Here is a 22,865-nt window from a genome sequence, read left to right as displayed (position 1 = left end):
AGACCTTTCCTGCTTTCTCTTGTGGGCATTTAGTGCTATAAATTTCCCTCCACACACTGCTTTAAATGTGTCCCAGAGATTCTGGTATGTTGTGTCTTTGTTCTCCCTGGTTTCAAACAACATCTTTATTTCAGCCTTCATTTTGTTATGCACCCAGTAGTCATTCAGGAGCAGGTTGTTCAGTTTCCATGTAGTTGAGTGGTTTTGAGTGAATTTCTTAATCCTGAGTTCTAGTTTGAGTGTGCTGTGGTCTGAGAGAGAGTTTGTTATAATTTCTGTTTCTATGTTTGCTGAGGAGTACTTTACTTCCAACTATGTGGTCAATTTTGGAATAAGTGTGATGTGGTGCTGAGAAGAATGTATATTCTGTTGATTTGGGGTGGAGGGTTCTGTAGATGTCTATTAGGTCTGCTTGGTGCAGAGCTGAGTTCAATTCCTGGATATCCTTGTTAACTTTCTGTCTCGTTGATCTGTCTAATGTTGACAGTGGGGTGTTAAAGTCTCCCATTATTGTTGTGTGGGTCCCTAAGATTCTTTGTAGGTCTCTAAGGATTTGCTTTATGTATCTGGGTGCTCCTGTATTGGGTGCATGTATATTTAAGACAGTTAGCTCTTCTTGTTGAATTGATCCCTTTACCATTATGTAATGGCCTTCTTCATCTCTTTTGATCTTTGTTGGCTGAAGTTCTGTTTTATCAGACTAGGATTGCAACCCCTACATTTTTTTGTTTTCCATTTGCTTGGTAGATCTTCCTCCATCCCTTTATTTTGAGCCTATGTGTGTCTCTGCACATGAGATGGGTCTTCTGAATACAGCACACTGATGAGTCTTGACTCTTTATCCAATTTGCCAGTCTATGTCTTTTAATTGGAGCATTTAGCCCATTTACATTTAAGGTTAATATTGTTATGTGTGAACTTGATCCTGTCATCATGATGTTAGCTGGTTATTTTGCTCGTTAGTTGATGCAATTTCTCCCTAGCATTGACGGTCTTTTCATTTTGGCATGTTTTTGCAGTGGCTAGTACTGGTTGTTTCTTTCCATGTTTAGAGCTTCCTTCAGGAGCTCTTGTAGAGCAGGGCTGGTGGTTACAAAATCTCCCAGCATTTGCTTGTCTGTGAAGGATTTTATTTCTCCTTCACTTATGAAACTTAGTTTGGCTGGATATGAAATTCTGGGTTGAAAATTATTTTCTTTAAGAATGTTTAATGTTGGCCCCCACTCTCTTCTGGCTTGTAGAGTCTCTGCCAAGAGATCCGCTGTTAGTCTGATGGACTTCCCTTTGTGGGTAATCTGTCCTTTCTCTCTGACTGCCCTTAACATTTATCTTTCATTTCAGCTTCGGTGAATTTGACAATTATGTGTCCTGGAGTTGCTGTTCTCGAGGAGTATCTTTGTGGTATTCTCTGTATTTCCCAAATTTGAATGTTGGTCTTCCTCTCTAGGTTGGGGAAGTTTCCTGGATAATAATCCTGAAGAGTGTTTTCCCACTTGGTTCCATTCTCCCCATCACTTTCAGGTACACCAATCAGACGTAGATTTGGTCTTTTCACATAGTCCCATATTTCTTGGAGGCTTTGTTCATTTCTTTTTACTCTTTTTTCTCTAAACTTCTCATCTCACTTCATTTCATTCATTTGATCTTCAATCACTGATACCTTTTCTTCCAGTTGATTGAGTTGGCTACTGAAGCTTGTGCATTCGTCACATAGTTCTCGTGCCATGGTTTTCAGCTCCATCAGGTCATTTAAGGACTTCTCTACACTGTTTATTCTAGTTAGCCATTCGTCTAATCTTTCTTCAAGGATTTTAGCTTCTTTGCAATGGGTTCGAACATCCTCCTTTAGCTTGGAGAAGTTTGTTGTTACCGATCGTCTGAAGTCTTCTTCTCTCAACTCATCAAAGTCATTCTTCGTCCAGCTTTGTTCTGTTGCTGGCAAGGAGCTGCGTTCCTTTGCAGGAGAAGAGGCACTCTGACTTTTAGAATTTTCAGCTTTTCTGCTCTGGTTTCTCCCCATTTTTGTGTTTTTATCTACCTTTGGTCTTTGATGATGGTGACATACAGATGGGGTTTTGGTGTGGATGTCCTTTCTGTTTGTTAGTTTTCCTTCTAACAGTCAGAACCTTCAGTGTCAGGTCTGTTGGAGTTTGCTGGGGGTCCACTCCAGACCCTCTTTGCCTGGGTATCACCAGTGGAGGCTGCAGAACAGCAAATATTGCAGAATGGCATATGTTGCTGTCTGATCCTTCCTCTGGAACCTTCGTCTCAGGGGGACACCTGGCTGTATGAGGTGTCAGTCAGCCCCTACTGGGAAATGTCTCCCAGTTAGGCTACTCAGGGGTCAGGGACCCACTTGAGGAGGCAGTCTGTCCATTCTCAGATCTCAAACTCCATGCTGGGAGAACCACTACTCTCTTCAAAGCTGTCAGACAGGGATGTTTAAGTCTGCAGAAGTTTCTGCTGCCTTTTGTTCAGCTATACCCTGCCCCCAGAGGTAGAGTCTACAGAGGCAGGCCAGCCTCCTTGAGCTGTGGTGGGCTCCACCCAGTTCACACTTTCTGGCCACTTTTTTTACCTACTCAAGCTTCAGCAATGGTGGACGCCCCTCCCCCCAGCCTCACTGTAGCCTTACAGTTTCATCTCCTACTGCTGTGCTAGCAGTAAGGGAGGCTCCATGGGCTTGGGACCCTCTGAGCCAGGTGCAGAATATAATCTCCCGGTGTGCCATTTGCTAAGGCCATTGGAAAGCGCATTATTAGGGTGGGAGTGTCCTGATTTTCCAGGTACCGTCTGTCATGGTTTCCCTTTGCTAAGAAAGGGAATTCCCCAACCCCTTATGCTTCCCAGGTGAGGCAATGCCCCACCCTGCTCCGTGGGCTGCACCCACTGTCTGACAAGCCCCAGTGAGATGAACCTGGTACCTCAGTTGGAAATGCAGAAACACCCATCTTCTGCGTCACTCACGCTGGGAGCTGCAGACTGGAGCTGTTCCTATTTGGCCATCTTGGAACCTCCCAATCTGTTTTAGCTTTTTTGCTTAGTCTACAATCCATATTGATTCTGGCATGTGGCATAAGATTGAACGGGGAGGTTCATTTATTTTCCGTACATTTATTTAAGTGTTCCTGATATTTTGGTGAAAATACTTTCTTTCTTCTATTTCCTTTCTGTAGTGTCTTTGTCAAAAAATCCATTGACATATAGTTTGGATCTATTTATGAACTCAGCATTATGTTCCATTGATATCTTTGTTTATGCCAATACTGTAGATTCCTGATTAGTACAGCTTTATAACAAGCCTTGAAGGCAGGTATGTTAATGTTTTCATTATTCTTTTATCAGTATTATTTTGGCAATTTTAAGCACTGTGTGTATGCATAGAAAGTCAGTTCAGCAATTTCTACAAAGAAAATCTGTGACATTTTTACTGGGATTGGGTTGAATTGACAGATACATTTGGGAAGAATTAATTTCTTAATAATATTGAATCTTCTATTGCATGAACATGGCATATATATTTCCATTTGTTTAAATCTTCTGTAGTTATTCTCAGCCATGTTTCAATGTTTTTAGTGTAGGTGTCTTGAAATGATTTGTTAAATTTATTACTATATTCTTTGTGTTTTTTGCTATTATGGCAAATAAAATATTTAAAATCATTGTTTATTTCTAATCACTGTTGCAAAGATTTATTAGGATTGTCTACAATATGATCATGTTGATGAAATAGACACTTCTACCACATTTCAATATTTACACATTTTATTTGTGTTTTTTTCCCCTTTACTTCAGTTGGTAAAACTTCCAATGCAAGGTTGAATAAAAGTGGTAAAAATCAACACATTTGTCTATTTTCAGGGGAAAGCACTCCATTTTTCTAAGCGGCAAGAATTCACTGCTTACACATCTCACTGATAAGTAAAATATTAGGTGTAGAGTTTTCCTTCCTTCCTTCCTTCCTTCCTTCCTTCCTTCCTTCCTTCCTTCCTTCCTTCCTTCCTTCCTTCCTTCCTTTTCTTTCTTTCTTTCCTTTTTGTTTCATTTTGTTTTGTTTTGTTTTGACAGAGTTTCACTCTTGTTGCCCAGGCTGGAGTGTGGAGTGCAGTGGCTTGATCTCAGCTCACTGCAACCTCTGCCTCCCGAGTTCAAGCAATTCTCCTGTATCAGCCTCCCTGGTAGCTGGGATTACAGGCGCCTGCCACCACGCCCAGCTAATTTTTTGTATTTTTAGTGCAGATGGGGTTTCACTATGTTGGCCAGGTTGGTCTTGAACTCCTAACCTCAGGTGATCCGCTGCCTCAGCCTCACAAAGTGCTGGGATTACAGGCATGAGCCTCCACACCTGACTAGATGTAGGGTTTTCTTAAACATCCTTAACAACTTGAGAAAGTTACTTTCTATTCCTAGTTTACTGAGAGTTTTTCTCACGAATGGCTGGTGAGTTTTGTCAGATCCTTTTCTGCATCTATTGAGGTGATCTTAGGCTTTCCTTTATTCTTTTAGAGGTAATATGGCCAATTAATTGATCACTTTTCAGATGTTAAATGAATCTTACTTTTCTGAGATAATCTCCACATGTTTAAAAAGTTAAGTATTTACTACTTTTTTCTCTATTGCTCGATTTTATTGATCATATTTTGCTAATGATTTTTTGCTTCTGTGTTCATGAGGGATACTTTCTTGTAATTTTTTATATAGAATTAATATTGTAACACTTTATATAAAATGTTCTGGCCAGGTATGGTTGCTCCTGCCTGTAATCCCAGCACGTTGGGAGGTCAAAACGGGCGGATCATGAGGTCAGGAGATTGAGACCATCCTGGCTAACACGGTGAAACCCCGTCTGCACTAAAAATGCAAAAAAAAAAAAATTCGCCAGACGTGGTGGCTGGTGTCTGTAGTCCCAGCGAGTCGGGAGGCTGAGGCAGGAGAGTGGCGTGAACCCGGGAGGTGGACCTTCAGTGAACCAAGATCGCACCACTGCACTCCAGGCTGGGCGACAGAGCGAGACTCCATCTCAAAAAATTCTAATCTTTTCACATATTTCACACTTAACTATGTTATAAATCCCCACTTTAAACAATCAGTTGTCTTTTTAAAAAATTTACCACAGCAACAGAAAACCAAATACTGCATGTTCTCACTTATAGGTGGGAACTAAACATTGAGTTCATAGGAACACAAAGAAGGGGACAACAGACACTGGAGGGTGGAGGGTAGGAGGAGGATGAGGATCAAAGAACTACCTACAGCGTACTATGCTTATTACCTGGATGATGAAATAATCTGTATACCAAACCCCTGTGATTTACAATTTATTTATGTAACAAACCTGTATATATACCCCTGAACCTCAAATAAATGTGAAAAAAAATTAAGGACAAAAAAGATAGTCTTTTTTGTTGTATTTACCCACATTTATTCATATCTAGTGACCATCATTCCCAGAACCAAATTTCGATCTGCTATTTTTCCCATTTGGCCTAAAGAACTTCCATTAACATTTCTTGTAGTGTAGTTCTGCTGGTAACAGCTTTTTTAGGTTTTTGTTTATCTTAAAATTCTTTATTTCATTTTAATTTCTGACAGATAGTTTCACTTTCTGTAGAATAATGGGCTTTTATTTCTTTATTTTATCTGGCCACCTTCTTCTGGCCTGAATCATTTCTGGTAAGACGTTAGTCTCATGTATATAGTAAATAATTTTCTTCTTGTTGTTTCCAGAGCTTTTTGTTATTGCTGTTGTTTTCAGCAGCATGACTAAGGTATGTCTAAGTATGGGCTTACTTTACATTTATCCTTTGATGTTCACTAACATTTTATAAGGTAACATTAAAGTCTGTAAGTTAATATTTTTCACCAACTTTAGGAAATTTTTGGCCATTGTGTCTTCAAATATTTGCTCTGTTTCATTCTATTTTCTCCTTCTGATTCTCCCATTATATAAATATTTAGACTACTTGATATTATCCCATATTATAGTCAGACTCAGTTCATTTTTCCTTTCAATTCTCTAGTGTTCAAATTGGATAATTTCTATTAATGTGCTTCGAGTTAACAACTATTTCTTCTGACATCTGCAGTTTTCTTTTAAACACATCCAGTGAATTTTTTATATTAGAATATGTACTTTTCAATTATAAAATGTCTAAATGATTCTTTTTATAGTTTTCATTTTTTTCTGCTCATGTTCTCTGTTTATTCCTTATGACCACATTTTTCCTTTAAATTGCTCAACGTATTTACAATAGGGCCTCCAAAGTCCTTTTTTGTTTATTCTAACAATTCATTCATGTCCAGATCTATTTCTACATACTGCTTTAATCTATTAACTATGAGTCACATTTTCCTATTTCTTTGCATATCATATAATTTTTATGTGACATAAATATGTTTAATATTGGGAATACTTCAATCCTGGAAATCTATTCTCTAGAAGTTAATACAGCATTATGAAAGGTGATATATACAAGAACTTTTACTGCAACATGGTGGTAAAGTATCTGGAATCAACTTGAACATCCATCAATAGGTGATTGGAATAAAAATTAGTGAAACATGCCTACTATGAAATATTAGTATGCAATTCAGAGGCTTGTAATATATTCACAGACTTGTACAATCATCACCATTATTGAATTTTAGAACATTTTCATTGCCTTAAAAAGAAGCTACATACCCATTAGTTAGTTGTTGCTACCATTTACCCTAATCCCTGCTGCCTGGCAACCACTCATCTACTTTCTGTCTCTATGGGTTTGCCTATTTTGAACATTTCATATAAATGTAGCAATATGATATGTAACCTTTTGTGATTGGCTTTGTTCACTTAATATAATGTTTTCAAGGTTTATTCATGTTGTAGATTGTAGCAATACTTCATTCCTTTTATGGATGAATAACATTTTATTGGATGGATATTGTTTATCCATTCATCAGGTGATAGACATTTTGAATTGTTTTTAATTTTTAGTATTATGAATAATATTCTATAAGTATTCATGTGGAAATACATTTTAATTCTCTTAGATATATATCCGAAGAAATTAGTAAAATTGCCAGGTCATATGGTAATTCTAACCTAAACTTTTTGGGGGACAGCTAAATTATTATCCAAAGTGATTGCATCATTTTATATTCTCAAAATAAAGAACAAGCATTCCAATTTTTCCACGTCCTTGCCAAAAAATGGTATTGGGTTTCTTTCTGATTATAGCCATCTTAGTATGTGTGAAGTGGTGTTTCATTTTAGTTTTGATTTACCTTTCCCCTAAAATTAGCCAGTTATGCTGACCATCTTTTATGTGCTTATTGGCCTTTTGTCTATCTTCTTTGTTAATATGTCATTTTTAGTGAGTTATCTATTTTGTTTGCTGTGGAGTTATAAGAATCCTTTATATATATTAGATACAAATCATGATCAGATATCTGGGTTGCAAATGTCCTCTTCCATTCTATAAGTTGTCCTTTTACTTGATGATATTGTTTGCAGTATGAAAGTTGCTAATTTTGATAAAGGCTAATGAACTTTTTTTTTCTTATTGTTTGTGCTTTTGGTGTCATATCTAAGAAATCATTGCTTAATAATAGGTCATGAAGATTTACTTCTAAATTTTCTTCTAACAGTTCATAGTTTTAGCTCTACATTTAGGCCTATGACCTATCTTAATTTGTATATATGTTATTAAGTAAGGTTTCAATTCCATTCTTTCATATGTTGATATTCACTTGTCCAAGCACCATTTGTTGAAAAGGCTTCTTACCTTAATAAAATTGTCTAGTAGTCTTGTTGAAAATTAATTTAACATAAATGTAATGATTTACTGTTGGAATTTCAATTTGATTCCATTGATGTATATAGCTATGCTTATGCCAGTACCAAACTATCTTGCTTACTTTTGCTTTGTAGTAAGTTTTAAAATTTGGAAGTTTGTGTTCTCCAACTTTGTTTTTTTTCTAGTTAAGATTGTATGGTACATGGTCTCTTGCATTTTCATATAAAATTTATAGTCAATTTGTCATTTTCTGCAAAATAGGTAGCTGGGATTTTGATATGGATTGCATTACATTTGTAGATTAATTTGGTGAGTATTGCCATCTTAACGATATTTTCTTCTAATCTATGAATATAAATGTGTTTTCATTTAGTTAGTACTTCTTTAATTTCTTTCAACAATGTTTTATAGCTTTCAGTGTACAAGTTTCACACTTATTTTATTAAATTTATTCCTAAGTATTTTATTCTTTTTGATGTTATTATAAATAGAATTTTCCTGATTTTATTTTCTGATTGCTCATTAGTAGTGTTTAGAAATATAATTGAGTTTTGTATATTGATCTTGTATTCTGCAATCTTATTTATTAGTTCTAACAGTTGTGTGTGTGTGTGTGTATTTTATAGGATTTTCTAAATACAAGATTATGTATTCGTTAACAGAATTTACTTCTTGTGTTCTAATCTAGATGCCATTAATATCTTTTTCTTGTCTTATTTCCCTGGTTAGATCTTTCAGTACAGTATTGAAAAGAAGTAGCAAGAGCAAGCATCCTTGCCTTCTTCTTGACCTGAAGGTAAAAGCATCTAAAGTAACTATTAAGAATGATGATAGGTGTGGGGTCTTTTGAGGTGGTGTTTATCAGGCTGAAGTTCTTTTCTATTTGAAATTTACTGAGTGTTTTTATCATGAAACACTTTGGCTTTTTCCATGTGATTACAGCATCTATAGAGATGATTGTATAGTTTTAAAAATTAATATGATATATTACATTAATTTTTTATGTTGGTCCAGCCTTGCATCACTGGGATAAGTTTGACTTATTCCGAGTACATAATCCAAAAATCTAAATATGTTGTGTGATTTGGCTTCTAGTATTTTGTTGAGGATTGTTGTGCTTATGCTCATATGGGATATGGCTGTTCTATATTTGTGTCTGTGTTCTTTTCTCATAATATTTTTGTCTGGCATTAATATCAGGGTAATTCTAGCTTCATAAAGTGCGTTGAGAAGTATTCCCTTCTCTTCTGTTTGTTGGAACAGTTTGTTAAGGATTGATGTAACACTCCATTAAACATTTGGCAAAATTCACCAGTGAAAACTATCTGGACTCAGGCTTTTTTTGGCGGGAAGTTTTTTTTTTTTTTAATTGCAAATTCAATTTTTACTTATTATAGGTATATTGAGATAGTCTACTACTTCTTGAGTCAGTTTTGGGAGTTTGTTATTTCCTAGGAATTTTTCAATTTCACCTAGGTTATCTAGTTTGCTGGTGTTTAATTTTATTCTATCCCTTATGCTCCTTTATTATTTCTAAAAGATCCATGGTGATATCCTCTCTTCATTCCTACTTCTAATAATTTGTGTCTTTCCTCTTTTTTTCTTGGTTGGCCTAGCTAAAGATTTGTCAATTCTGTTGATTTTTTCAAAGAAATAACTTTTGGGTTTATTGATTTTTATCTGTTATTTTTCTCTTTGTTACTTGCCTTTTCTGATAACTTCAGGTTTAATTTGCTATTCTTTATCGAGTTTCTTAAAGAGGAGCTTAAATTAGCAATTTGGGAAATCATCTATTTTACCACAGACATTTACAGTATAAATTTGTCTTTAAATATTGTTTTAGCTGCCCTCATTCATTTCAGTTTGGTTTGTTTTGATTTTCAGTCATCCTTAAAGTATTTTCTAATTTCTCTTATGATATCTTCTTGACTCATTGGTTATTTAAGAGTAAGTTGTTTAATTTCCAAATATTTGTGATTCTCCACATTGACTTGTTATTGATTTCTAATTTCATTTTATTTTTTATCAGAAAAATACTTTGTATTATTTTAATTTTTTAAGTTTATTGAGGTGTGTTTTATGACCTAACCTATAACTTATCCTAGGGAATGTCCCATAGGCATTTGAGAAGAATGTGTATCCTGCCCATGGATTTTCTACTATTCCATAATTCACCTCAGATACAGATCCTACATTCCTTAACACATAAGACCAGCCCCAGCTTGAATTGTCTATTTATTGGTTATTTCTTTCTAGAATCTATCCTCCTTCTGGTAATGGTATCCTAATTTTTGTTTTCATGGTTTAACTCATTTATTCTGCCTCCAGTGATAAGATATGATTCTGATTTAGGCAAATATGGCATTAAAACCAAGAGTTAGGGTAACTGATTGATTTAGAAATGGCCATGTAAATCAATGACCAACCAGGTCAATGATATTCAATTTGTGGGCCTTAATTAAAGCTACTAATTAGGAAGCACAAACTTTCTGTACCTGGAGCTACATTAGTAGAATAAAAGTTGATAGAATGTTGGCAATAGTAAGAAAATACCCAGCCAGAGAGGAAGGTCACATATTGAGAAGAAGAGAGACGAGAAGCTGATTCCCAATGATGCTGGCTGAGAACCTGAATCTAGCCAGGTTAGGACCTAGAACTAGTTCCAAGTGGGCTTCAGTAACGTGAGGTAATGAATTCCCTTTATTTTTGCTTAAGCTCACTCAACTTGGATTATAACATATTACCTCCAAAGGCTTTCTTGTTTCAATTGCCACCCCACTATCCCGCTTTTTTTTTTTTAGAAATAATGTTGAAGAGATTCTTACATAGCTCTGAATTTGAACTAGGTAATATTATTGTCCTGTCCTACTCTAAGCTTCTGTGATCTTTGCCCATAGCTTACAATAGTCTCTGAAATAGCTTTCAGAGTCTGATACAGCATTCAGACCTTCTATTTCTCTGTTAATTTCTCATGGATACAGTTTCCCAACTGCAAAATACAGACAATTTATAGTAAATATCTTAAGACTGATTTTTTGGGACTCTAGAGAGAGAGAGTTAATGTAAACCATTTAGTCCAGTATCTGATACAAAATAAGTGGCCAACATATGCCAACTTTATCATTTAATTCAGGTAAGTCCTACCTGAAATATAAATCAAAAATGTAGTGGTTACTTCAGCGCCTAAAAATATTGTATGTTATACTTTAGGCCATATTATTTACAATCTCTATATAACCTGCTTATATGTTCATTTATCAAGTTGGGAACTTAATAAGCATTTTATACTTGTATAAATATACTTTTTTGCGTGATTTTCTTCATTTTGTCTCTCTGTATAAGACCACTCTAATATCTATCACTATACTATACTACATTATGATATCAATACGTATCCAGTGAATGCTAATATATATTTTAACAGAATTATATAAATAATTTCTAAATTTAATATTGCTAAGACTGTAGAAGAAACAAAAACAAAAAATAATAATCCCTCATATGATGTTTCCTCCCACATAGTCCATCTTCAGGTACCTACAAATGATATTTCAAAATGATCTGACTTGGGCATATTTTATAATTTGTTTAGTAAATGCAGACATGTCCTAAAGAACCTATTCTAAATATCTTAAAAATACGTCAGAATTTTGTTATAGATCAATGTCCTTGGAAGACAATTCAGAATCATCTTCTAATAAATAAGCAATTTAAATTCAATTCTAAATCAAATTATACATAAATTCTTTGACTCTTTTGCACTATGGTAGCAATATATTTTTGTTATTTAAAAAGGATGCTAAACATTTGATGTCAAGGTATACATGGCCAATTAGTTGATATTCAATTTGAGAGCAATATGTAAAATTCACTAAGGCAATTATAAAATCTTTCAATGGGAAGAGAAACTCTCAGTGAGGCTTACCAGGTTTCCAACAGACAGTACACTGCTGAACTGCTCCGTCATGGGATAGTGCTCCATAGCCATGAAGAGTGTATTTAAGACAATGCAGATGGTGATGGCCAGGTCAACAAATGGGTCCATTACAACCAGGTTGACAAGGTGTTTCACCTTTAACCATGGTTTACAACAGTCCCAAATCAAACACATATTAGCAAATTTATACCAGCATGGTGGGCATTTCTGTCTGGATTCTTCAAGTTCTGGAAGAAAAAAAGTTAGAATCCTCATGAAAACTGCTTACTTTCTGTTAAGCAGTCTTTGGTTTAAATTAAAGCAATTTTAAAAATCTAAAGTTGTTAAAAGATATGATGGGTTAATCTGCTGGAGGACAGGGAAAATTTTACAGTGGGTTTGCTGTCACAGAAAGGATCAGGACAGAAAGGCTAGTAAGGTTTCCAAATGTATCCTGGCTAAACATAGCTTCCAAGATTCTATCAGAAAAACTAAATTGTCTGATACTTATCTTCAAGGCTGCTAGAAACTAGTGGTTAGAACTTGCACTAAGTACACTTAAAGCTCACCCATATTCCAGATAGAGCAAGAAGTATATATGTTATCATAGATATCTCAGGAGATGTGCTAAGGACCTTAATCAGTCACACTGAATGCCAGTTTCTTGGATTAGATATGTTTTGGTGATCTTCTAATTAGATAATTTTGTCAGTGTCACCAATCTTAGTTTAAAAGTCTCAAATTTTATTAGATTATAGGCTTGCATGTTAGACATAACAAAGTTCCATCTCTCTACATTTCTCATTTAAGTAGAGGGCATAAAAGAAGAGAAAATACTCCAGCCTAAGGAATTGGAGTCCTCACTGTTATTACAAATCAACATTTCACAAAGTGGAACTCATTTATTATTGGAAAAATACAAAAGGTTTAACTGAAATATACATATAATTCATACATTTTCATGGTATACATTTATTTTAATGTATTGAAATATATAACTCTCAATCAAACCTATGACATAAAATTTTATATTAAAATGCATTTATCCAAGAAAAATGTACAATGATGTCAAGAAGAATTTCAACCAAATACTGGGAGAGAAGACAGAAATGCACAGACCTTTAAGGTGATACCCAAAGTACTGAAATTTGGTAAATGCTGGCAAAGAAATTTGGGGAATTAGGAAGTGAAAAATTGTCTGCCATCTTCCTTTGGCAAGATAATCTCTTCATCAACTTATGAGTGGAAAAATACGCAGAATTTGTTGTTTTCTGTCAGTATCATTGCTGTACACCCTATTACCTGTACTGCCAAAATATGGCCACCACCTCTTAGCACTGAAATAGAGGGAAGGTTTCTTCTTTTTAAATCCATGGCATAGTTGACTTTAGTCAGTCACTTTAATACTATTGTGGCAACTGGTACATCTGTCCACATCCGGCACAGTTTACTATGAACTAAACCTTGTAAGGGTGTGACCAGCCTATGAAAGGACAATCACAACAACAGATAATAATTTTTCTTCTACTAATCAACATTTGCCACAAATCAATTCTATAATTCTATTTTCCAAAGTAAATTAATTTATTGCTCATTGTTTTTAAAATTTCCACTAAAAGTAGATTTGTCAGTTGTCTCTTTGGATATTGAAATTCTTCAAGTGCACAGTTTGTTTCCATTTATCTTAGTACATAACTTTGTAAACAATAAATAATATTTGATTTATAATTCAAGAAAAAATATAGTTATTATGCACTATTTTGTAAATACTTCTGAACTCCCAAATAACCTTATATTTACATTGAAGGTTAAAAGGAGATATTATTATTTACAGTAAATAACAAAAGAGATACAAAATTTAATTTTGTCTGTATACTGTCATAATATGACTTTTTCTTTCCATGCCAACTGTCAAATAGCAAATAAAGAGAAGCAAACAGGAACTGGATAGAAAAAAAATAAACTGGAGAAAAGTTTAAAAAATGAAATTCAGCAGGTGTGACTCATCTTGACAGTAGGAATAACCGGAGCAAAGTTGTTTAAGTTCTAAAATAAAATCATTCAATTATTCATTCCAAAAAAGAGGGGGGGTGGCGAATCTCACACTTTAAAACAAAGCAAAGCATTCAGGAGAGAACTGCAGCCACATCTCCATTATTCCTGCATGGGTTATCCACACTTAGAATCACTTACAATAAGTCTGTGTCTTTTGCTGGCTCACCTTGATTCTTTAGGTGCTTCTAACTCACCCTCCCACCATCCTTCACAAAGGTGTGACCAGAAAACATTTCTATGTGATTTTGCACTTTTAAAAATTTGAAAAGCAAATTGTTCATTTTTGCTTATTCATTACTGCTTCACTAAGCATGAGGCTATCCATTACCCTGGACAACAGAGACGTGGCTGTAGTTAAAAAGAAGGAAAACAAAAATTGCCAACTGGATCAACAAGCCTGGTTCATAAAAAGGGAAGGCGAACTAAACAATGATCAGACATAGAAGAAAGGATCCCCAAGGAAAGAGATTATGTCAACCAAGAAAACTTTGCACCATTATCAGAAACCAAAAAAAAAAAAAAAAAAAGGACTATCTTAAGTCACCTTGAGTATGCATGTACATGATATTGCTAACAACCAACCTTGACCAATGTCACACTCAACGTGTCTACATACAATTGAATAAAGAAAAGTCAGTTTTCATTCTAGATAACTGATAAAAGCAGAATAAAAACTTGGCCATCATTTCTCACAAATATACACAGTCAAAAGCTCTGCAGATAATAAAACGAAAACACTCTCAGTCTTCAGCTTCCTAGGTTGCACTTATTCCTAGAATATCCTTTCCATCCTAAGCAACTCCATGTCACATAGTTTCATGGAGAGATGTGTGGGTGCATTTATTTTGAACTCCAAATCTTAACTAGTTGGCAAGTCCAATCTCGTGGATATTTGAGGTTTTGTAAGTAATGCCTTATTTAGCTCAAACTTAATGCTATGAGAAGTGCAAAGCATGACTGTTGATTGAGACTTACCCTGTCTCCTTCTCTACTTCCTGCTTTAGGGAGCAGACATGCTGCTGACATCGGTAGCAGAACCACTGGCAGCTTCCTTTCAGTGGTTTTGCTATGGCAAGGAGCGGAAGGCCAGACAATCTTCAAAAGATTTACCTGGAGGGACAGGGAGGAGCAAGCTACTGGCAGCTGGGGGGAAGAGGGAGTGCAAGCTAACGCAGGCGAGGTTGGGGAAGAACGTACTAGAGTTTAATATTCCATTGAAATCAGTGAAAAGGTTTCTGATACTGCATTAGGACATTATGAAAATTGGGTCTTGTAATACTGACTTGTCTGTGATGTACACAGTCATCTACACTGTGAGTTTTTTCTAGCTGTGACTTTTCATATTGGTATTAATAATATTATGGGATCTTTGCATACAGACTGGAAAAGAATTATTCCAGGAGTCTATTCAATCTCAAGAGAAAATCTAATTATTAATAAGAAAGGGATGTGTATGCTTGCTCTCTTTTGCTTTCATTCACCTTTTCTCTTCTCCTTTGACACACCTACACACACACACACACACACACACACACACACACACACTCACACACATCCCTGGGAAGGGATACAAGGGAGAAAGTTTGTGAAGAGATAGGGAGAGGAGAGAATAGGAGGGCAAGGAAGGGGGATAGAATACATTTTACATGAAAATGTTTTCCAAGTAGTTGAAGTTGATAGTTGTTTGAATTCTCTTACAGTATGGAAAGGCAAAAACATGCAAATTAACAAAAATAACAACAACAAAACAACTAATAATGATAATATTTATTAACTGTTTTCTGCATGCCAAATACGTCAGTGTTTTATCTAAGAAGGCTTATTTAATTCATTCAACAACCTTATGCCTAAACATCATCATCCACACTTTACTGATGAGGAGACTGAAATTCAAAGTCACAAATTAACACATTTAACATATGGCAGAGCCAGAAATTGATCACAGATTAAGTTGTCCCCAAAGTCTTTATTTTGGCATTCTGAGATCCAGAGTGCTAAACATTATGTTAACTATTCAGATAAAATCTGCAACTAAAGAGAAAGCTGATATATTGTAAGAGTCTAGTCAGAGAAAGGCAAAAGTAGGACTATGAAATTTTAAACACTTTGCTTCAAGGAAGTTAATATTAAACCCTAATTCACATTTTTAATTTATATTTCTGGTTAAGTCATAGGATTCTATAACTGTGTCTCAAGCAGTTAATACAATCCAAATGGCTTAGCATCATCATAAGGATAAGCATTTATCATTACTCTTTTCAATGTCATGCATACAAGTTTCAGTGTTTAGAATTTAATGTATCAAAGTGGTGTTCAAAATATACCTTAAATTTGCAGCAACTTTCTGGAGGCTAAATATAAAAAATCTATGAAAGATAATAGAATCCATGAGTTGTGCACAGATTTTACTTTTACATAGTAAAATGTATAATGATGATACAGTATCAAGTCAGGAAGTATTTTATTGAAATTTGTGAAGTGTTTTTTTATCATTACCAAAGCACCAAGTAACTATGATGCAGGACTTTTGACATACCTTCCATGGTGTTGGTCAAAATGCTGGCTATACTCATTGCTCTTTGCCTTGATGTAGGATCTTCCAGTAAATCCATGGAAACATGATAAGAACTGGACCGTCTCTTTCTTATTTCTGTTTCAGTAGTCGTGCCCTAAAAATAGAATTTCAGACGAAATAACCACTATTTTTGAAAGCAGCAAAGCCCAAAGCATTCCTATAATGGGTGTTGTTTAACTAAATATACACCATGCTTTCTCAGATGTAAAAAGCTCACTAAGATATTGTTGGAATTATAATTATTGGAGGGTATTTGAAAGTCCACCAGATTTTCAGCTTTTAGGAAGGCTTGGGTTTGTCAAGATGGGCTTTCCTATTCCTGCATCCCAGGGATTTGGGCTGGAGGTACCAGGTCTACTACTGGACAGATAGCCTTTTAGCATTTCAGCCAGTCCTACTGAGGACTTCAAACCGAAAATATTGTTTCTTAATTTTCACTCAAGTTGAGTTTTTAGATCTTTATAGACATATATTCAGGTAGTTTAATATATGAAGAAAAAGGTTTGAAAGTTTCCTTAACATGCATCAGTACTAGTTCCCCGAAAATGTGAACTCCAGCTTTCAAATGCCTTCATTCATTAGAGACAGGTAACATTTCCCAACATTCCTAATTACAAAACTAAATTTTAGAACTAATCTATAACTTTGCCCTATATTAAAAAAAAAACTTAATCCACAAAACAATCCACCCTTGGCACTGAGACTCTAATTTAAGGAGGTAATACCAACGTGGGGGATTATGATTTTTAGTAATGATACAGTGATCTGATCATCTCCTATTGCAGAATAAACTCATCAGGATTTCAACGTGGGCGAAATTTTATTCCTACTTCAGTAGATCAAACGATGTTAATTATCACAGGGGAAAAAAAGGTAAAACTAAAGAATTTCAAATGCAGTTCTCAGTGTTAATAATAAATTAAAAAGTTTCATTTATTTGAGGATTTTCCCTATTTGAGAATTTTGAACAATATGATCAAAATATAATAATATGATCAAAATATTATTTTGGTCACATCGTATTATGGTTTGAACAATTAGCAGTATTTTATCTTTTGTAAGCTGAATTATTTTAATGCATACATATTCAAAACCAAAATTTCCACTCAGTGCATATGATTGTCACTAATGGTCATAAACATTCATATATATCATTCTAAAATTAATTTTAAGGTAAAAAAGAAAATTAGTAAGAAAAGAATAACCTCTCTCTAAAAATAAAACTCTTTTAATCAAAAGGGTGCCTCTCAGAATTTAAAATACTTTAGCTTGTCAGAAAGAGGCAAAGGTTTAAGGAGAAAAACAATAGGATCACATGGAGATCATCTAGTCCCTTCTGTTCTACACAGAAGCACATGTACAAACCTAGATTTGTCTAATTTTCAAATAGATTCCAAAACTGCTAATGACACTACAAAGAAAATTCTTTCTTAAGTTAAATTGTCTCAATTGAATTTATGTGTAAAGTACAGGAAATTATGTGCTTTCAAGGGTGTCATTTGCCCATAGCTATATATTTTCTATTGTCATTTCCCCTCTACATTCTCCAAAAGCCTACTTCATTTGTCTGTACCTTCATCTCAACTTTTCAATAGTATGGTGCCCTGTTCCAAAGCACCTAAGATTCTAAGATTAAAGAATGAAGTTGAGGAAGCAGGAAATAAAGGGATCACACGAAGCTTTGTTTCAAGCTGGCCCCAACTTTGCCTTCAGAGATTTGTGCCGTCCTCTCTGATAGGACAGGAGATTTATAATAATTATTGATAAATGCTAAATAATTTCTGACAGACTGACAGTCTCTCTGTGTTCACGCATGGTAATTGTAGATTTGCTTTTATTTACCCAATTAACATTTATCAAGATCAGTGATAAACATATTTTGTTATGTATAGAATTATGTGGGATGCTTGTGAAGGAAGAAGATGCCCAGACATTTTCTCATCAGTGTTTTGGTCTGAATAGGTCTGGGTAGGCACAGGAATCTCTAGTTTTAAGAAGCATCCCATGAGATTCTGATGTAAGTAGTATGAAAGTGAAGTATATTTTGGGAAACACTGGTTAAAATGAAAGTGTTTATGTATTTATTTCCTTAACCATCTCTTCTTTTCAATTTAAAAAAATTAAAAATAACTCAATGGGAGGCAATATTTCAGTGTCGGTAGAATGTAGGTTCAGTAACCAGCATAACTGGGGTCAAATCTTAGCTCCACCATGCATAAGCCTGAGTTTCCTCCTCTGCAAAATTGGGATAATATTACTAACTATCAAAAAGGGTTGTTATGGGTTAAATGACTTAACACATGTAAAGTGTTCTGGACAGTGTCTGGTACATGGTTAGCTACTATCATTTTTTAAGAAGAACTGATGTTCTCTCTTCATTCTTCCTGGTTCCTCCACTATAAAGTTCTACTTTTCTGATGGTTCAACCTGACTCCAGGATACCTGGACACTTCTCTGGTAGAAGGAGGTGGGGAGAGGCCATGCAAAAAATGTGAAGAAGATAATGGGTATTTTATAATCCAAGATAAGAAGCTCCACCATTAGGTAACTGAAAGCGAACTCCATATCATTTTAATGTGGCTCAAAGAGCTTGTCCAATGATAATAAATGGAGCTATGTAAAAAAAAAAAAAAATCATAAGAAGACCTTTTAAATGCTATAAAAACAATCAAGTGACATTGCCAAAATATTTTTTGCTAGCTCATGAAATTTTATTTAATACCAACATTATGGCTGCATAGTATTCCATGGTATATATGTGCCACATTTTCTTAATCCAGTCTATCACTGATGGACATTTGGGCTGGTTCCAGCACATGTACCCTAGAACTTAAAGTATAATAAAAAAATACCAACATTAAAGGCATCTTATGGCTTATGAAGTAAATTTCAATAATATAGCCCTATAAATGTCTAGTATGTAGTTGAAATCCTTTTCCATGTGATTGATTTTGGGCCACTTTGTTTATAATAAGAGTTTATGATAATAATATAAAAATTGGAATCTGCTCTAAAAATGACAACCCATGATTCCATACCAGGTACTTTTTGAGTGGTTCTTCACTACACAAATTTACAATGGTTGGGATCATTAGAGTGGTTGCTAAAAAGGTTACAACACTCTGACCTACAAAGAGAGGCAATCTTGTACTATGAGATTTAAATCTACTTAGTAATAGTATCTACTGCAAGTGGAAGTATTCAAATCTCCTTTTAAATGAACAACCGTCACAAAATCCTTAAGTATTTATTTAATTTATGAGCATTAATTTCCTTGGATTTAATTTAACTATATTAATCAAACATCATGCTTGATAAATTGTTGCTTTGCTTTTTGGCGAGTTTCATACCATAGTAATAATGATGAAAGATTACTTCTAATTATATTCTCTGACAGCCAACCTAAGTTTTTAATTACTTTGTAGAAAAGTCTGAATAGAACAATTTTACAAGATAATAGATTGATTGAACAAACTCCCAGCCTTTGGGCAACAAACTCAACAAATTCTTAGATGTGGAAATGGAAAAACACTCCTGCCTGCACCATTCACAACTCTCTTCCCATCAGCTGCAATTTTAATTGGCCTCACCTCTGGTAGGAGCTGCCCAGCAGATGTGAGGGTAGAAGGGCCCCCGACCAGGGAGACCACACCGTTGCAGTCCACAGCGCTATGCATCTTCCCATTCATGGGCAGGATGGGGAGCACCCTGGAGGCACGACTGGCCTGGCTGACATTGCTGTGGCGCCGTTCTCCATGTCTGTGCGGCACGAACAGAGAGTCTCTTCGGCTGTCATTGTCCTCAAAGGTGCTGTGCTCATCATCAGCAAAGTCATTCTCAGAGCCAATGTCCTTTGTTCGACCTCTGAAGCTGAAAAGACTAGCCCTACTGTTGCGTCTTGGAGAGAAAAGGGAGCCACGGATGCTCAGTAAGGACTATGAATAACAAGAGAAGAAACAAAAACCAGATGAACAGAATTAAGAGCTGTCATTCTGAAAAACAGAATTTGATTCACTGTGTCATAGTCATTGACTTACTCAAGGATAAGTCATTGGACACGCTGAACCAAGGTCCCCTCTGATGACTGCTGGTGGCATTTTGTCACTTTCTACAAGGTTCACCTTTTCTATTTCACTCTTGCTTTTTCTCCTTCCTCCATTTTTCATCTTCTGCTCTCTTTTCTTCTACTCTCCCCGTACCTCAACATAGCTAGAATTGTCCCCATAATGTTTTGTCCTCTTCTTGGCATTAGAAATGATATTTTTGATAGACCCTTCCTTAGAAGTTAATTTCAGTTAACAACCCAATGGAAAACAATTTAACACAAACCTACCTTTAGATCCTCTGAAGTCAAAAATATAGCCAGTAAGAGCTCACTAGTGACCACGCCCTGTTGCAAATCTTACCATGGAGGAAATATAATTAATCTTGCTAGTAGGGATGTTTAATTATAGTACAAGGGGCAGCTTCTCCACTTCCCTTTGCATATTTTATGTTGGTCTTCATGAATAAATTAAATCAAGCTGGAATAACTGTATGATTTATTCCTCAATTTTCACCATTTTGTCTCTGTCTCAAGATATCTGAGGGCAATATTTACAAAAACTAAGTTTTCACTAAGAGTCCGATCACAATCATTTAATTTTTTTTAATATATATATCAGTACCCTTTTTAGCCTTGAGAAATGCTCCTCAACTCTCAGACCAGGTAATCTGGGAGACACTAACTTCAATTCCTGGATGCAGCAGGAATTGAGGTTAGGGTCTCCCAGTGTCCCAGGCAATGTCCCAGGCCTAGTCAATCAGTGTATTCTATACATAATTTAAAGATGGTCATGAAATCCTGCTTGGTCAATTGAAAGATATCCCTGTCTTTTACAACTGTTGAGGAAATGGTGCTTTTTCACTTAAGACTACTAAATATATTGGCTCTAAGTTTGGAGTTGCAGTGACATCTTGCCACCATGTGGGAGGAACCTGGATTCAGATATGGTGGAAAAAGACATGGTCATGGTAACATGTCTTGAGTTTCTAGATGCAACCATTCTTAAAGCTACTCACAGACATAATTTACACCATCTAATACATTCTCTTTTTTACTTGAGCCAGCTTGCATTGGATTTATGTAATTATTAATAGAAAGAATACTAACTTCATCATTTAAGTATTACTGGTTTGATCTTTTCCTCTCCAAGGGTTTAAAACCAATTAAAACCATTATTTTATACCTACTAATATCTAGGTTTTCATATTCCTGACTAATATGGTTTGGCTGTGTCCCCACCCAGATCTCATCTTGAGTTGTATCTCCCATAATTTCCATTGTTGGGAGAGGGACCTGGTGGGAAAAAGTTGAATCATAATATCAGTTTTCTCCATACTGTTCTCGTGTTAGTGAATAAGCCTCATGAGATCTCATGGGTTTTTTTTCTCTTTAATTTATTTTCTTTTTTATTATACTTTAAGTTCTAGGGTACATGTGCACAAAGTGCAGGTTTGTTAGATATGTATACATGTGCCATGTTGATGTGTTGCACCCATTAGCTCATCATTTACATTAGATATATCTCCTAATGCTATCCCTCCCCACTCCCCACTCCCCACAACAGGCCCCAGTGTGTGATGTTCCCCTTCCTGTGACCAAGTGTTCTCATTGTTCAGTTCTCACCTATGAGTGAGAACATGCAGTGTTTGGTTGTCTGTTCTTCTGATAGTTTGCTGAGAATGATGGTTTCCAGTTGCATCCATGTCCCTACAAAGGACATGAACTCATCCTTTTTTATGTTTGCATAGTATTCCATGGCGTATATGTGCCACATTTTCTTAATCCAGTCTGTCATTCATGGACATTTGGGTTGGTTCCAAGTCTTTGCTATTGTGAATAGTGCCACAATAAATATACATGTGCATGTGTCTTTATAGCAGCATGATTTATAATCCTTTGGGTATATACCCAGTAATGGGATGGCTGGGTCAAATGGTATTTCTAGGTCTAGATCCTTGAGGAGTTGCCACACTGTCTTCCACAATGGTTGAACTAGTTTACAGTCCCACCAACAGTGTAAAAGGGTTCCTATTTCTCCATAGCTTCTCCAGCACCTGTTGTTTCCTGATATTTCAATGATGGCAATTCTAACTGGTGTGAGATGGTACCTCATTGTGGTTTTGATTTGCATTTCTCTGATGGCCAGTGATGATGAGCATTTTTTCATGTCACTGTTGGCTGCATAAATGTCTTCTTTTGAGAAGTGTCTGTTCATATCCGTTGTCCACTTTTTGATGGGGTTGTTTGTTTTTTTCTTGTAAATTTGAGTTCTTTGTAGGTTCTGGAAGCCCTTTGTCAGATAAGTAGATTGCAAAACTTTTCTCCCATTCTGTAGGTTGCCTGTTCATTCTGATGGTAGTTTCTTTTGCTGTGCAGAAGCTCTTTAGCTTAATTAGATCCCATTTGTCAATTTTGGCTTTTGTTACCATTGCTTTTGGTATTTTAGACATGAAGTCCTTGCCAATGCCTATGTCCTGAATGGTATTGCCTAGGTTT

At 35.4% G+C, this 22,865-nt stretch overlaps 1 protein-coding gene across 4 annotated transcripts in view; it reads right to left on the bottom strand.

The window, feature by feature from the left end:
- Positions 1-22,865, bottom strand: part of LOC105483315 (sodium voltage-gated channel alpha subunit 2) — a 163,579-nt gene that overhangs the window by 56,045 nt on the left and 84,669 nt on the right. For all 4 annotated transcript variants that reach the window (XM_071072873.1, XM_071072871.1, XM_071072874.1 and 1 more), the window contains exons 12-14: positions 19,915-20,259; positions 16,286-16,418; positions 11,704-11,942 (exon numbers count right to left, since the gene is read on the bottom strand). In XM_071072873.1, coding sequence (XP_070928974.1) covers positions 11,704-11,942; positions 16,286-16,418; positions 19,915-20,259 — 717 coding nt within the window. The remainder of the gene's footprint in view (positions 1-11,703; positions 11,943-16,285; positions 16,419-19,914; positions 20,260-22,865) is intronic.

This window comes from Macaca nemestrina, chromosome 11 (assembly GCF_043159975.1).
Source record: "Macaca nemestrina isolate mMacNem1 chromosome 11, mMacNem.hap1, whole genome shotgun sequence".
Taxonomy (NCBI): Eukaryota; Metazoa; Chordata; class Mammalia; order Primates; family Cercopithecidae; genus Macaca; species Macaca nemestrina.
This window is presented reverse-complemented; position numbering and strand designations above follow the sequence as displayed.